At 25.8% G+C, this 18448-nt stretch overlaps 1 protein-coding gene and 1 long non-coding RNA gene across 2 annotated transcripts; both read left to right on the plus strand.

The window, feature by feature from the left end:
• The first annotated feature begins 657 nt into the window (after positions 1–657).
• Positions 658–8091, plus strand: LOC136075558 (uncharacterized). Its single transcript, XR_010636015.1, has 4 exons — positions 658–770; positions 2416–2450; positions 2582–2649; positions 7786–8091. It is a non-coding gene; the product is annotated as an uncharacterized LOC136075558 (long non-coding RNA).
• A 6618-nt stretch (positions 8092–14709) lies between these two features.
• LOC136075559 (uncharacterized) lies at positions 14710–18185 on the plus strand. The gene is made up of 3 exons (XM_065789039.1): positions 14710–14844; positions 15088–15126; positions 16565–18185. The coding sequence occupies exon 3, from the start codon at positions 16936–16938 to the stop codon at positions 17809–17811; it is 876 nt and encodes a 291-aa protein (XP_065645111.1). The 5' UTR covers positions 14710–14844; positions 15088–15126; positions 16565–16935; the 3' UTR covers positions 17812–18185.
• Positions 18186–18448: the final 263 nt, after the last annotated feature.

The following is an 18448-nucleotide window of genomic DNA, read 5'->3' on the forward strand; positions in this document are numbered from 1 at the left end:
AAAATTTGTTTTGTGAAGGGTTTTTATTATATGTATATATATACTTTTGTTACACATTTAATTACATATCATGTAAATAAATTTGTTTAAAAAAAAAGGAAACACAAGTTTAAATATACTTTTTACAACTGTTTTTATATGGTTTCAACATCTGTTTATAATCTTTTCAGCTCATGCTAGGTGAATAAAAAAATCAACTCTTTTTACTCAGCGCTTTTAGACTAATTGCTCACCTTTATGTGAATACATTTTTCGATTTTGCTCAAATTTGTATTCACGTAAAGCGTAACAATTACTTCAAAATTATTGAGTAAAAGCAATTGAGTTGACAAGTTATATTAATAAGTTATCTTAACATACAAGTTGAGGCATAATTTTTGTGAATATTTATTTTTTAAGCTTCACTCATCACTCTTAAAAAAATAAAGAACAGTTTGAAAAGAATTAGAAACTACTCAGTTAAAAGTAAAATTAAGAGAAAGAAAAGGGAAAATTTATTCCGGATATTTTACCTAAACAATTTTCCGCAACTTTAAAATAAGACTTGGATAATCTATGCACATAATTCAAGTCATATTTTAACTTAACGATTTTGTTGTTATTTGCGCATATAATGTTCGAACGTTCGAATTTAACTTAACCGTAATCTGTATCTTTAATGAAGCTTACAATTTAGTTGAACTAGGAAGCCAAGAAAAAAAAAAAAAATGAAAAGCTTTTCATAAAAAAACTCGCCGCGGTAACGTTTTTTCAAAACTAGGCTTTTGAAGGTAAGGATTCCTTAGAACTTAAACAAATCTAATTTTTATGAAACTTTTCATATTTATTGGTGATTTGACCAATCAAATAAAAAAAATACGAACGGAGAATTAATCATCTTAAATTACAAAATAGACAAATTAATAGAAAATGTAATGAATATAAAAGAAAATATCAAGCAATTTTGTCAAACAAAAGAGAAGTTAGAAAGGATTGCAGAATTAACCTATTGTTGCAAAAAAATTTTAGATTGGAAAAACAAATTGATTTGGCTAGAAAGCGTTCACAACTAGATCGACAAAAAGCATGGTATTTAAAGAAAAAAATTGAAAACCCTGTTTTGAAAACATCTGATGAAACAAATGATTCAATCTTAAAGGAGAGTTTAAATACTTTGAAAATACTTTGAAAATCATTCAGAAGATCTGAAGATAAGATTTTTTTCAAAACTTTTTTGAAAAAAAGATAAGATTTTTTTCAAAACTTTTTTGAAAAAAAATGTAATTGATGTTTTTGAAGGAGGCAGATATAATGATAAAATTCGCTCTGTATATTATGTCTTTTAAGTAAAAATGTTTCTGTTAATAATGTTAAATCTGTTATCAGAACTGAACTACAAAAAATTTTGATAAAAGCCTTTTATCAAAAGCTTAGGTTAGAGAGGCTATGTTAAATGCTCCCTCCAAGCAATCAGAGAGTGTTGAGTTCTTATCAAGACAGGAACAAATGGTGGTATCAGCTGTAGAGTGAGAAGATCGAAATCCATAGTGATGATTAGAAAGAAAGTTATAATTTTCAAGAGGAGAGGTTAAGTGTTTGTTAATTAAAGACTCAAAAACCTTGCTTATAATTAGACGATTAGATATATCTACCTTCTTCAAAAAAGTATTTAGAATCATTTCCTAAAGGGATCTATACAATAGAATTTGGGGTAACAGAGCATGAAAAGTCATCATTAGCACTTTGCAAGTTTAAATCAGAAGGTACAAAAACAGTAATTTGATTTGGAACAAATTCACTATTGTAGATAGAAGTAGGGGTAGAGCAAGCATCAGAAGGTAACAAACCAACAACATCAGAAAAAGCATCATTAAAAGACAAAACAGAGCTTAAAAAATCTTTTGTTAATTCACACGAGTTTTTTTTTTTTTAAACATCTTTATTTTAACAAGACAACCACTGCAGGCAACCACTTTTAAAGTTAGAATTACTGGAAGAGCCAAGACGAAGTTTATATAGCTAGATAACAATTAATAGATGACTTAAAAGATTGCAAAAAGATGGGTAAGTCTATCATGCCAGACTTTATCGAAAGTCTTTGATATCCAGAACAGTAAAATTTGCCTAACCACTTTTATCTTTTCAGGATAATCATTAATTTTGGCTAAAAGTTAACCCATTACTAAGTGGCAACTGTGTGAATTAGGAGCGTTTAGTGCCACAGGGTCTGTGTATTTTGTGATTGTGATGTTATTGTTGTGATGTTTTGTGTTGATAGACAACTTGGCTTACCTTCTCGATGGCGTCTATTGTTAAAAATGATTATTAGTTTGTTTCGTTACTGAAACTTGCTACTTCTAAACATTCACTAAAAGCCAAGAAATAAATTTTAGAATAAAAACATTTTTTATGTTAATTTCATTTTTTTTATCTCAGGCGTTTTCATAAGTTCACATAAACAATCTTAAAGAGTAAGTTTCTTATTTTTTACTCATTTAGTTTTAAATGTTTTTAATTTATATATTTTTAAAATGAATTAACAAAATATTTTTTAACACATTATTGTGCACCTGTGTTTCTAATAATATTTTTACATTTTTAGATATAATTTCTGCTGTAATACCTGCCTGTAGCAGTTGTAGATTCCAAATTTCAGAAAGTTAATTGGTTGTAAGTTATTTTCATTAAAAATTAAATTTTAACTTTATTGAAGAATTTTCTGTCTGTTAAATAGGTCATTCTGAATAATTTTAACAGATTTCAATGCCCTTTTGCAGTAATTTACTGACAATTAGTAATTCCAACTTTAAAAGTGGTTGCCTGCAGTGGTTGTCTTGTTAAAATAAAGATGTTTAAAAAAACAAAAACTCGTGTGAATTAACAAAAGATTTTTTAAGCTCTGTTTTGTCTTTTAATGATGCTTTTTCTGATGTTGGTCTGTAAATTCTACAATAATTTCAAAATGGTATATTATTTGGATTCCATGATTCCTTTATGCATATTTGCATGGTATAATTATAATATAACCCAAAATTTTATTTTCCATAACTAAGTGAACCTGTGAAAACCATCAGTCTGTAAAATAGATGATTCTGGTTAATCTTGTCAGATTGAAAAAAAAAGGATCATTATGAAAAATGTTGAGTCAAATTTAACAACAGTTCAAAAATATCAAATATATTTAAAGTCAGTATGCCCAATTGGTTTGTGTAGCCTTTTTGCAGTATTTACTGACCGGTCTGTAAATTATACAAGAATTTCAAAATGATGTATTATTTGGATTCCATGATTCCTTTTTGCATATTTGTATGGTTTAATTGTAATATAACCCCAAATTTTATTTTTAGAAACCAAGTAAATAAATGAAAACAGTTAGTCTGTAAAATAGATGATTCTGGTAAATCTCGTCATATAAACAAAAATATTTTGGGGTATTTTATTTTCTTATATTTGTTTGGATCACATGGAAAATTTAAATTCAAATGTAATAATGGTTCAAAAGTTATTCTAAAGTCAATATGACACCAAAACTAAGTAAATAAGTTAAAACCCACAGTCTGTAAAATAGACGAATCTGGACAATTCTGACAAAATTAAATAAAAATATTTTGGTATTTTATTTCCTTATAGTTGGTGGATTGATACAAAAAATTTCAAGTCAAATGTGCTAATGGTTCAAAAGTTATTCAAAAGTCAATATGATCCAAAAATGCTTTCTTTTTCGGTGCCAAAACACAGCAAATTTTCCATAATTAAGCCCAATACCTTACATCAAAAAATCATCAATTTTTGCACTACAAAAAATTCAATAACTTTGGATCTGCTTAACTTCAAAGGGCGAATGACCCCTCATTTTTTAAGTCAAGTCAAGCTCTATAAAATGATATACATTATATATCCTTATTGGAATTTTAAAAAAATTGTCTGGAATAACTAACTTTGTACTATATGTACTAGTTGGATTGTTTGTTTTTAAAATTGCTAAATAAAGTGTTTAGAGGGGATAAAGGAGAAACTTTATTTGTTTGCAGTATATAAATTTATTGAACCGGTATAGCTGATAACATATAGTGAAACTAAATACGCTATTCAAAAAGGGCAGGAAAGTTGGATGGTAATGATTTAAAAAGGAGGTCGAGACCAACTACATAATAGTTCATATCCAGGAATAAAACTGCTTCATCAGGTAATTAGAATATAAGAAAGAATTGTTGAAAACAAAATAAAAGCATTGTATTTATTGATGATATGTAATTTGATTTTTGGACAGGTAAGAGAAAAACAGATGCAATTTTTATTGTAAGTCAAATTAAAAAAAAAGATAACAATCTGATAGATGAATCTTTGGGATTTTGATTTGAAGAAAAACCTTTAGAATCATCATCACTACATCTAGATAGGTGGTGTAGTAGGTATTGAGATATTTAGGTGTTAAATGTGCATCTGTTATTGTAGCTATGTATGAAAATATCACAACAGTAATTAAAACAAAAGATGGAGAGTGAGAGTGATTTTATGCTTTTATGAGCAATCAAAATACCAGAAAGTGGCCAAGTGTAGGAAAGAAGTTGGAGCAAACTATTGTTTGTACAGTTTGTAAACACTAGTTTCATAAAGGATGTAGTGGTATAAAAGGTTTAATTAATATCGTTTGTTTTGATTAAATAATTTTTTTTTGTGGTAAATACTGGTAAATTTTATTACAAATGGGTCAGCTGAACATAAGAAGTAGTAAGCTTAAGAGGATATACCATTATTATCTGCACTTCTAATATCAGCAGTGTAAAAAATACAACTGCATTTACGTTTAAGAACTCTGTTTGATACATGTTATTTTACAACTTATCGTAATCAACAAAACTCCCAAGGGACAATTATCTACAAAATAGTTTATGACATATTTACACTAACGAGTTATAAACGCTCGTAAATTATAATAGTATATTCAAATAAACGATTAAAAAAAAGGTTCATCAATAAAGATTGAGGCAAAGCTATACATCTGTTTAGAGTATTCTGATAGTTGGCAGTGAAACCTGGGCAATGAAGGTTTGTGATAAAATAGCATTTACTCATATATTGAAAAATAACATATATCAGTGATGTATACAGACTAATTTTAAAATAGTATACCGGTTTGGGTTCTTAAAAATTTGGCCCACAAACAGGTTGAAGTAATTAACAATAAATATAATTCAAATATAATTTTATGAAGTACATGGTTTTATGAAGTACATGGTTATTAAAGGCTGTTTTAAGGATTTTATTTTTCCCTAGACTGAGGGTTAAGGTTAAAGCAGCAATAAGTCTTTCTCATTATTCTTCATTTTTTCTTCATCTCATTATTTTAGATCTAAAGCGCAAGAAAATGTAATAAAAATATTTTATATATAATACATATGTTATATATAATATATATATATATATATATATATATATATATATATATATATATATATATATATATATATATATATATATATGTATATTTACATATTATGTATATATATTATGTATTATATATAACATTCTCTATGGACCAGCACATAAAATTTTTTGTTTAATTACAAAACATTTACTAAACGCTTCACTATATTCGTCCATATCTTACCAAAGATGCTGGAAAAGTATTTGCCTGTGGCATTATAAACTCTCAACTTTATTACTACAACAGTCTATCTGAAACTTCTCAAAAAAATTTAAACAAACTATAACATATGCAAAATAATTTAGCTTTATATTGTATGTCTCTTTCCCTTCTATTTACAATCATGAAATGTAAATATATATGTATGTATATATTTATATATATATATATATATATATATATATATATATATATATATATATATATATATATATATATATATATATATATATAGAGAGAGAGAGAGAGAGAGAGAGAGAGAGAGAGAGAGAGAGAGAGAGAGAGAGAGAGAGAGAGAGAGAGAGAGAGAGAGAGAGAGAGGGGGGGGGAGAGAGAAATACATATTATTCACACTTATTGATGATAACTGATTCACTTTTTTTTTTTTTTAAAGTTCAATGTTAATAAAAAAATTTTTTTTAGTTAAATGGGAAAAGTAAAAGCTCTTTCTCAAGCTTTTACTTTTCCATGTAACTTTGTTTAAAAATGGCTTAAAATGTACTGGTAAAAAAAAGAAATTTTCTTTTTTTTTAAATTTCAATCATCACTTTTTCAGTGTATGTCTTGATTTTGGTTATCAGGTAATACCACAGGCGTAGGAAAAGAATTGCCAGCCTTCTTCATATTTAGTCAAAGACGATTACATATACCCCTCCCCCTCAAATCCCGAACTCTGGCAGTTTAATACGTTTGGTTTAGCCAACGTATCAAACTGCTATAACATTCCAATGCCACTAAGTAAAATTATACTGTATATTTTATTAAAAAGTGTTCTATGTATGTTCAGTTAAATATTTACAGTGTACTAATACATTATATTACTAATATTTCAGTTAATTATTTACAAATAAAGTAAAAAATACTGTTGAAGTTGAAGGTATTACCTTTGGATTTTAAACCAGTAATTATTTTCAATAGTTAGATTGTAATGTTATTGTGTTTATTAGCAAAATAACTCAAAAAACAGTTTTAAAATAGGATATTATGGCTAGAAAGTCTCATTGCACCTCAGCTGAGCTATTAGTAATTCAACAAATTAAAAACAGAATAACTTTCAAGAATAACTAAGTGTTCTGTTGGATCAAAATGCTCTTAAAACACTAAAGTGTGTTGAATCTAGGGGTTGCAAAAGAATAATCAATTATTCTTGAAGCTAAAAAGGATCCGTTTATCTCCAGCAACATCATTAAAAACATTTTAGAGTTGAATGTAACATTTATATTTAAACGCGTTTAATTAGATGGCGTTTAGTTAAAGCAAATTTATTTTCAATATCACTTAGAAGTGTGTTATTGAAAAAAAGACATAAAAGCTAGAAAACAGGTTTTCCGTAAATATTCTGCAGACCACCAAATAAAGAATTTGACCTACATTACACTAAAAAAATAGTAAAGTTTGGTGGTGTAACTATTATGGTGTGAGAATGTTTCTCATCATTTGGTATTGGTCCTTTTTTTTTTAAGCATACACGACAGCTGATATTTATACTAAAATACTTCAAGAAATAATGCTTCCTTATGTTGATGACAACATGCCAATACTCAATAATGATAATGATTCAAAGCATGCAGCTTCTATCACTAAGTGATGGTTCCAATATAATGGCATAAAACAATTGGAGTGGCCAGATTTAAATCCAATCGTAGAATCGCACAATCGCCAGATTTAAATCCAATTGAAAATTTATGGAAAATTGTAAAAGACGAGGAAAAGCCTATGAATAAAAAGGATCTGTGGGAGGCTGTACAAGTATCATGGAACTCTATTTCTCCATTAACATGCAATAAATTGGTTAACAGCATGCCCAAAAGATTAGTCGATGTTAAAAATAATAAAGAACACGCAACAAAATATTAGCTAATTATCTTAGATGTTGTATGAATCGATAAAACTTTTGCAAAAAAGTTGTTACGTTACATGGGAAAAGTAAAAGGGAACTTGATAATTTTTAAAAAAATATAAGAATTAACATTAAACTTTATAAAAACAAAAACAGTAATATCATGTGTGTGTTTATATATATATATATATATATATATATATATATATATATATATATATATATATATATATATATATATATATATATATATATATATATATATATATATACAACAAATAAATTTCTGATTATTGAGTAGATTTTTTTTTTTTTTTAGTAGGGCTTTTTTTAGTTATGACGATGGCAAAGTTATTTCACGACTAGATATGATTATCATTTTTCATTTTCTTTGCGAAATTATATTTTATTTTTAATAGTTATTGGTGTGATGCCACAGCCTAAAAATGCAATTATTAGGCTAATTGTTGGCCATCTATTCACCTTATTTTAGAGCAACTGAGAAAGCATACATAAATCAAAAAAAATAAATAATTTAATTAAATTTTTTGTAGAAATTGTCAATCATCTTAAATTATTTATAACTTAAATAAGTAAATATTTCTGAATAGGATATTTAATAATGAAAAAAATGTCATAAAAAAAGTGAAAAAAAAAGTCCCATATCGGACCAACAGTACTAAAAAGATATATTGCATACTTTGGCTAACGCTATGATATCACACTGCTTTAAGGATAGGCAAGGGCTTCAGTACATACATTGACTGATTTAAGGACAACTTGCAAGGTAATGATAACACATCAAAGGGTTTGGGTTCAATATATATATATATATATATATATATATATAAAAGGGCAGGGATCAATATATATATATATATATATATATATATATAAATTATGTTATTATATTTTACAAATAGAGTGTTCAATGTTCTTAAAGAACAGAGCAGTAATAAACTAATAAAAACACGTACCTATCTTTTTTTTTCTTCAACAAGTTGTTTCTCTATTGACAGGATCATTAGGAAGCTGATAATCCTGTCAATGGAGAAACAACTTGTTTAAAAAAAAAAAAAAAAAAATGGATTTTTAGATGTTTGAGTTTTGACACTTACAGGCACTGTGCAAACTCCAAACTTTTGTATGTTTATGCTTATATCAAAAAAGAATGTTTTGCAAAGAATTGGGGTGATTGGAGCTTGGGAACAAAAAAACCCTCATTTTTTGGCCCACCCGGCCCTTAACGTGGAAGCAACGAGTTATAAAATATTTACTTTACTATTTTTATCTAAATTTATATTCATCAACAAATTTCAAATTTCATGCAATAATCTTATTTTTCATGTATATATACATGTACATACATATATAAAGGTACGCGCAAATCCGGATTTTTTGGAACCGTTTTTTTCGACCAAATTTTGTGACACGCTTTTTCAAGTTTGTTGAAAAGTTGCATGGTATGAACTTTTTCAAGTTTGTTGAAAAGTTGCATGGTATGAACTTGTTTTGATGTGTTATTTTTTAGAAATATTTATCAGCATAGACTTTTTTTGAATATTAGAATTATGGAACTTTAGTTCTGAATGGATTTATTTGATGTAATATTTTATTTATTATGAATTTGATTGTTAATTAAATTTTGCTTGTTTTTTTGGACATCAAGTATATATCGAAGGAGTGCTAAGTCATTTTTCTAATATATACTTTCACCTTTAAAAACCTTTTTTCTTACTACCTGCCAAATTTCATTGAAAAAAAAGCATACTCAGACACCTTAATATTATACTCCAATTAGGTAAATATTTGCTTGTTTTTTTATATCAATTATATATCAAAGGAATGATGCTTATTTTTTCTGATGTATTCTCTAACTTTAAAAACCTTTTTTCTTACTGCCTGACAAATTTCATTGAAAAAAAAGCATACTAAGACACCTTATTACTATACGGGCATAACAAAGTTCTGGGATTTTGCCATCCCTATATAGAGGGTGGATCTGAAACCAAAAGGACTTCTAGTCTATCATCCTAAAGTATCCAAATCATATTTGATGATACCATGTTAGAATATGTTAAAAAAATACAAATAAAAATTAAAAATTTTACTTAAATATGAATGTTAACTTTTTAAAAATCTTTGTTTTTCAACATTTTAAAGGGTTTTGTAGACGCCCCTCTAGCACACATCAAAAACTTTGTATTTACATATTGCCCTTTGTTAGAACTTTTTTTTAATACCAAGTTGTAAGTATTTAAATAAGAATTGACCAAGTTATGACATTTCAAGTTGAAAAAAACTTAACATTTTATCACAGTTTTGTCAAGAAATCCATATATCAAAAATTCGATACCTAAAATGCCATAACTTTTTGTAGAATTGTTCAATTTTGATAATTTTTTCACCATTAAAATACTTTAATGGAGAATAATTGAATTGAAGACCTTTCCAATGATATATAACAATCTAGTGTTTGATCAATTTGAAAATTTCATGTCACGTACCTAATATATATGTAAGAATGTGTGTAAATACTAATAATATACATACATGCATACATACATACATACATACATACATACATACATACATACATACATACATACATACATACATACATACATACATACATATTATTATATATAATACATATGTAATAAATATATATCATTGTATACATACATAATGTATGTATTCATATGTTACATATGATATCTATGTATGTACATACATATCATATGGAACATATGTATACATACATTATGTATATATACAATGATATGCAAGTATTATATAATAATATCTATTACATTCATATCATTATGATATGTATACATATCTACATATCATAGTATACATACATACATATATTACATATGTATGACATACAGTATGTATACATACATATGAATCAAAATATATGTATATACGTATACATATATATATATATATATATATATATATATATATATATATATATATATATGTATATATATATATATATATATATTTGTATATGTATATATATCTGTGTGTGTGTTTTATATAATAATATATATATATATTTTTAAATTACTTTCTTAACGTTTAGAAACGAGAAGATGTTATAACATAATCATTTTCTATGTACTTAGTTTTTTTATGAAAATTTTATTTTATTTTTAATGTAATAAATTTGATATAAGCTTATCACTTACATCAATTTTATCCATTTTGCTGTCATTTGTTTATGATTATATTCTTTGTCTAATGTTTATGATTATATTTTCGCGTAGTTTCAAAGTTACTTTTACCAAAAATGGGAGCCACCGTTTACGGAAAAAAAGAACGCGTTAAATTGGTGAAATATCAACACTTAAGCGACGGCTTAAGTGTTGATATTTCACCAATTTAACGGAATATCGATTATAACGCCATTTTCATTAAGTCTTACTATTCTTCCTAAAATCTAGTTAATGTGTAATGTGTCACTTTGTCTAGAAGGGGCAAGTTGAGCAGCTTTGAAAAAAAAAAATAAAACCTCAGTTTAATAGAATACAAAAGATCTAATCGAATTTAAAAAAGATTTTATCGAATTAATTTAAAAAATTTTATCAAGTACAAAAAGGATTTTATCAAATACAAATCTATCAAAAAAAAAAAAATAAGAAAAGAAATAAATTTGATGTGAAAGAAATTTGTGGTGCATTACATATATATATATATATATATATATATATATATATATATATATATATATATATATATATATATATATATATATATATATATATATATATATATATATATATATATATATATATATATATATATATATATATATATATATATATATATATATATATATAATATATATATAATTAGTAAAAAACACTTATCTAACTTTTATCTTCGACTTAAAGTTTCACCATTGCTGGATTGCTGAAAACTTCAAGTCGAAGATAAAAGTTAGATAAGTGTTTTTTACTAATTAATTATTGCTCTGTTCTTTAAGAACATTGAGCACTCTATTTGTAAAATACACTAACATAATTTACATATATATATATATATATATATATATATATATATATATATATATATATATATATATATATATATATATATATATATATATGCATGCATATAATATGCATATATATATATGCATACATATATATATTTATATATATATATATATATATATATATATATATATATATATATATATATATATATATATATATATATATATATATATTCAAAACTAGTAATTTTTAAATCGGGGCTTCAAAGATCAAGATTGTTGTAATAATATTTTTTTATTTAATGTGGCTTTTCTTTATTGTTTTCTTTTTCTTACGTCATTAAAGTGTATAAAATAAAAAGTTTATGAGTTATTGACACGTCTATGTTAGCGATAATTTTATTAATAATTTATTCAAGTTCCATTTAATGTATATTCATTTAGTCGTTGATTGCTCAAATTACCCCCACAATGCTCAACTCACCCCGTTGGGGAAGGTTGAGCAGTTCGGTAAAGTTTAAGCAATATCTTTTCAAGCAAATAAAATAACTGCCCATTGTTACATCAAAGCGGGCATGTATATTTTTCTCTTTCCAAGTTTCCTTAAAGTTAATAATATTCTTAGAAACAAGTTGAATTTGCAACAATGGAAAAATACCTCTGATGTTATAAATTGGTTCTCCATTATCGAAAATAAAAATGACTGTACATTTATTCAATTTGATATTAATGATTTTTACCCTTCAATAACCTCAGATATTTTAGATAAAACAATTGAGTTTGCAAGATGCCACACAGTTATTCCTGAAGAAACAATCCGTATAATAAAACATAAAAAAACCTTACTTTATTTTAATAAGGAAATTTGGAAAAAGAAAAACATATATGACTGCTTTGATGTAACAATGGGCAGTTATGACGGAGCAGAGGTTTATGAATTTGTTGTACTATACATTTTAGATTTATTAAGTAAAATAATTGAAATAAATGATTTAGGCCTGTATCGAGACGATGGTTTAATAATAATGCGTAAAAAATCTGGTCCACAGCTCCATAAAATTAGAAAAGATATAAAAAAATTTTAAAAATATTAACTCTCAAATCGAAATAAACATAAATTTAAAAATTGTGAACTTTCTTAATGTCACATTTAACCTCTCTGAAAATTCATATAAGTCTTTCAAAAAACCAAACGATGAATTATTGTATATTAATATTAACTCAAATCATCCACCCCAAATTCTAAAGCAAATCCCGATTTCAATTAATAACAGGCTAAACCAAAACTCCTCTAACGAAAATGAATTCAATTCCTCTAAACGAATATTTGAAGATGCCCTTAAAAAAATCGATTTTGAAAATTTTGAACTAAGATTTGACCCTGAAAAAAAGAATACAAAAAAGCAAAATAGAACTAGAAATTTAATTTGGTTCAATACCCACCTCCCCTCCCCCAATATAGCAAAAATGTTTGTTTTTCAACATAGGAAAAGTGTTTTTAAAATTGGTCGATAAACCCTTTATTAAACTACATAATCCTACTATACTAATTCTGCCCTCTAATAAATTACATAAATTTTTTAATCGAAATACAATTAAAGTTAGTTACTTTTACTTATTTTGATGTAAAAACGCGAATTACTTTTTAGCGTAAATTACTTTACATAACTCATATAAAAGTATATAATTTACTTACATTTAAAAGTTATTCGTTGTTTTTTTTACATAAACTATATAACGTGTAAAACTTAATTAGAGTAGAGCAGGGCTAGTTGAGCATAGGGGCAAGCTGGGCAACTAAAATATATCAAAAACTGCTCATCACATAGCAAAACATCTAATGGATAAAAGATAGGTATTTAGAATGGTAATAAAATGCGCATCAAATGGTTGTTGGACCGCAGTTCAGTAACATACACGGACACTTTTTCGATTTTGGACCAAAAAAGTAAAAAAAAATATTTTTGCTATTTTTCTTTTAGATGCTTAAAATAACACTTATCTGGAATCACTTAAGTGTTTTTATTTTACCCATTTATTTGGCTATTGATTACAATTATCTTTTTTCCCCAAGTCTTATAGTTCTTTTTATAACCTAACTGATGTGTCGCCTTGTCTAGATGGGGTAAGTTGAGCAGATTTGACAACGAATAATAAAACGGCTCTATCAGATGCGAAGATGAAATTTCGCTTGGTAAACATTTTAAAGTCCATTCACACTTTTAAATAAATCATTATAAAATACTCATAAAAATTATTAAGTTATATGTTGAGCCTTTTTTTTTTTTAATTTGTTACTATGGTTTAAAATTATTTGATTTTTCACTATTTTCAAAATATTTTTACTTCAATATTACGAGGTCAATAAAATCTTTAAGTTGAAAAGTTCTTGAATAAATTTTTTAAATTAATCTTGTTTACAATGTTTATTATAATAAAAATATGATAGTGTGCATATCTATAAGAAAACATATATATATATATATATATAATTTATATGTTATTTAGTCTATATAATAATATATAAATTATATATATAAATTAATAATATATAAATTATATATATATATATATATATATATATATATATATAATATATATATATATATATATATATATATATATATATATATATATATATATATATATATATAGATAATTTATATATTATTTAGTCTAACTATATTTAAATTAGGTACGTGACAATTGCGTTTTACGGAACCGAATTTTGTGCTAAAATTTTGTGCCACGATTTTCGCAGTCTCTTCAAAGTTAGCGTGCTTGAGGAAGGCTTTCTGAAATAACTTTTTAGTATTCGTTATCAACATAGATTATTTTTAGAAAGAAGAATAGTTGAAGCTTATTTTCGATTTGGTTTTAATTATACTCAATTAATATGTTAATGAGTTTATTGATGTCAAAGTTTTAGTTGTACTTCTGTGATGAAATTAATGTCCAGGATATAGTCTATATTTTATCTATTCAATTTTTATTTTTAAGTTATTCATTTATCTATGCACCTGCCAAATTTCGTTGAAAAATATTATGTAGGAGTCACCCTATTTCTTGCTGCACTTTTGTTACCTAATTTACATTTTCCCTGATGTTAGCGCGGGAGACAGAGGGTCCATTGATTATTTGTATATATATTTTTTTTATATATAACATTCATATTACTAATATTATTAGCAATATTTAACTTATTTCATAAATTGATATTATAAACCTAGATACTTTATAGTGAAAATATGATTTAAAAATTTGCAAATTTAAACGAAATTGTTTTATTAAAAGGATTTTTAGTAAATAATGAAATAAGACTTTAGTTTTATATTTCATTTAGAAACAAAATGGAGAAAGAAAATAAAGGTTTCACATAGTATTTCATATCATATTCATAATATAATTTAGATATGAATCAAATTAGTTATAAATCATATCTAATTTGAAGTTTGAGCGTTGTCTTTATTTAACAAGGAATGCCTTTAGATTATAATTTATAACTAATAAATAAGTTATTTTTATATAAATTTATTAAACTATTTTTAAATTATTATTTGGCCACTATCTAAACCTTTATGTATAACTTAAATATTTATTTCGCTGTTTTAGATGCTCTAAGTTGTGAAATGGCGTCAGGCAACAACATCAGTTAGTTACTTTCTTTTTTCAATAGCTCAGTAGTTATATATTCTTTTTTCAGTAGCTCAATATATATATATATATATATATATATATATATATATATATATATATATATATATATATATATATATATATATATATATATATATATATATATATATAATTTATTTTTTAAATTTATTGTTCAAATTTTGAAAATAATAACTTTTTTTTTAGGTTGGGTGGAGAGGTGGGGAAGGGGGTAGGCAGGTGGTGGGCATACGCCCCTTCGTAATAGAAACACCACTTTTATACGTAAGATTGTATAACATAGTTTTATATTGTGTACTAATTTTACTCATTTTAGTAAAGATATAAATATTTATAAAATCAAGTCGTTTTCGATCCTAGGGTGTGATACACCCATCGCCACCACACCTACCTCTATTGCTAACATTCACCTCTCGTATATTTTGGTGGTTTACTATAAATTTAAAACAACTTTTTTGTGTATTTATATTGCTTATACCTACAAAAAAAATTTTTTTCTGGAAAAAGTGTTCAGTTTTATACGGGCGAGGTGGTGGTTTGGTTCCCCCTCTGTCCATCCGATACACCCGGTGGTTAGAATTTAACATAAAGTTGTAGCCCACTCTTACACCTATCTTTTGACACCAAGATATTTGTATTTCGATAGGAATTGGCAAAGTTATGACAATTTAAGTGAAGAAAAACATAATTTTGACCACAGTTTCTTCAACAAATCCATATATTGAAAAATCGCTACTTAAACCGTCATAACTTTTGAACCAATTGTTTGATTTTGATAATTTTTTCACCTTTAAAATACTGTAATAATCCTCTTTCTAATGATATATAACATTATAGTATTCAAACAATTTGAAATTTTTTACTCACGTACCTATTTAAATAGAAAACTTTAAATCCTGGTATCTAAAAATGATATTTCTTTTTTAGATACCAGTTATCTAAAATATGATATTTCTTTTTTATTTTGATTATTTATACTATATATAGATAGTTTATATATTATTTAGTCTAACTATATTTAAATAAAAAACTTTAAATCCTGGTATATAACAGTTAGAGAGTGTGTGTGTACACACATACTAACACACACATAGACACACATATATATGTATATATATATATATATATATATATATATATATATATATATATATATATATATATATATATATATATATATGTATATATATATATATATATATATATATATATATATATATATACTATATATATATATATATATATATATATATATATATATATATATATATATATATACACATATATATATATATACACATATATATATATATATATATATATATACATATATATATATATATATATATATATATATATATATATATATATATATATATATATATATATATATATATATATATATATATTATAGGATGCGTAATTATAAAAGAAAAACTTCAAATGGTGCTTTCACAAGCCAGAAGCTTAGTGATGCAGCAAGTTCTGTCTTAAGGGAAAAAAAAGTGTTAGTGCAGCTGCTAAAGCATTCAACATCAAGAGAATGACATTAACAAGATACATTTTAAAACTAAACTCTGGTGGTTACCCATCCATGGGTTATTCAAAACCTAGATTAATTTTTTCCCAAGAGCAAGAATGCGCCTTAAAAAATTATTTACTGCAAATGGCATCTATATTTTATGGCTATACTCCTAAAGATGTTTGTTCTCTTGCCTACAAGTGTGCTCTTCAATACAAAATCAAAATACTTGGACAATAAATAAGAAGGCTGGTAAAAAATGGATGACTAGTTTTTTAAAAAGAAATCCTCAATCATTTATGAGGAAACCTCAAGCAACTAGCATTGGTAAGACAACATCATTTAACGCTGCAAATGTAAAAGTGTTTTTTGATAAGCTAGGTGAAGTTATGGATATATACAATTTCAGTGCTTCACAAATATACAACATTGATGAAACTGGTGTATCTACAGTTGTAAAACCTAGTAAGATTGTGGCTACAAAGGGCAAGAGAAACGTTGGTGCTATGACATCTGGGGAAAGAGGCACTAATGTCACAATAGAAACTGCTGTATCTGCCTCAGGAAATACAGTGCCTCAAATGTTTGTGTTCCCTTGCAAAAATTACAAAGATTATTTTGTTAATAATGGTCCACTGCACTGTATTGGGGTAGGTAATGGAAATGGCTGGGTTACAGATATTGAATTCAAAAATTTTATCCAACGCTTTATTAGACATGTGAAGCCTTCAAATGAATTTAAAATTCTGTTGATTTTAGACAATTACTCTTCTCACTTACATTTTGAAACACTAAACTTAGCAAAGGAGAATGGAATAGTCATGTTGTCTTTCCCACCACACTGCAGCCATAAGCTACAGCCACTAGATGTATCAGTGTTTGGACCTTTTAAAAAGTACCTATCAGTTGCACAAGATGCATGGCTGAGAAACAATCCTGAAAAAGCCATAACAATTTATGATATATCAAAAATTGTATCTGATTCATTGCTATTAGCTATAACATGTACAAACATTACAAAGGGTTTTCAAAAAACTGGTGTATACCCGTACAGTGCAAACATTTTTGTTGCTGCTAATTTTTTACCATCATTTGTCACAGACCGTATAGAACCAGCAAATCTTATATCTAAGCTATAACATATAAACTATAAATCTTATATCTAAGCTATAACATTATTCTGAAGCATGTTTAACATCATCTTCAGGTCATTCTGTCAATAAATAATAAAGAGACAGCATTACTTATTCTTGAAACTCCTAAAGCATTTTCTCCAGAAACTGTGCGACCTTACCTAAAAGCAGCACCAAGAAAGATACATTTGACAAGACAAAGAAAAAGGAAAGCTGCTATTCTAACAGATACTACAGAAAGAATTATACTAAAACAGTAGCAAGCTAAGAAACTTAAAAAAGTTGAGAAACAAAAAAAATTATCTACCTGTCAATCTCTTTTAAATAATAATAAAAAGTGTGGTAATAAAGAGAGTTACATAGTATATTAAAAAAAGTTAAGAAACAAACAAGCAAAAAAACTGAGAAAGAAATTTTAAAGAAACCAAAAAAAACGTTTTGCCTGTCAATACTTTGACAACCGAAACCGAAATGAACCGAAACTTTTAAAAGATTTTTTTTAAGTTTTAATATAGAGTAGGATCATGACAGTTTCCTAATTGTAATCGTTTGTTAGTAAATCAATTTTTAATTATAACAATTGTAAAAATTTTAATTGAAATCACGTTACATAATAGTTTTAAGTTACTAATCTCAAATCATT

Source organism: Hydra vulgaris, chromosome 01 (genome assembly GCF_038396675.1).
Source record: "Hydra vulgaris chromosome 01, alternate assembly HydraT2T_AEP".
Classification (NCBI taxonomy): domain Eukaryota; kingdom Metazoa; phylum Cnidaria; class Hydrozoa; order Anthoathecata; family Hydridae; genus Hydra; species Hydra vulgaris.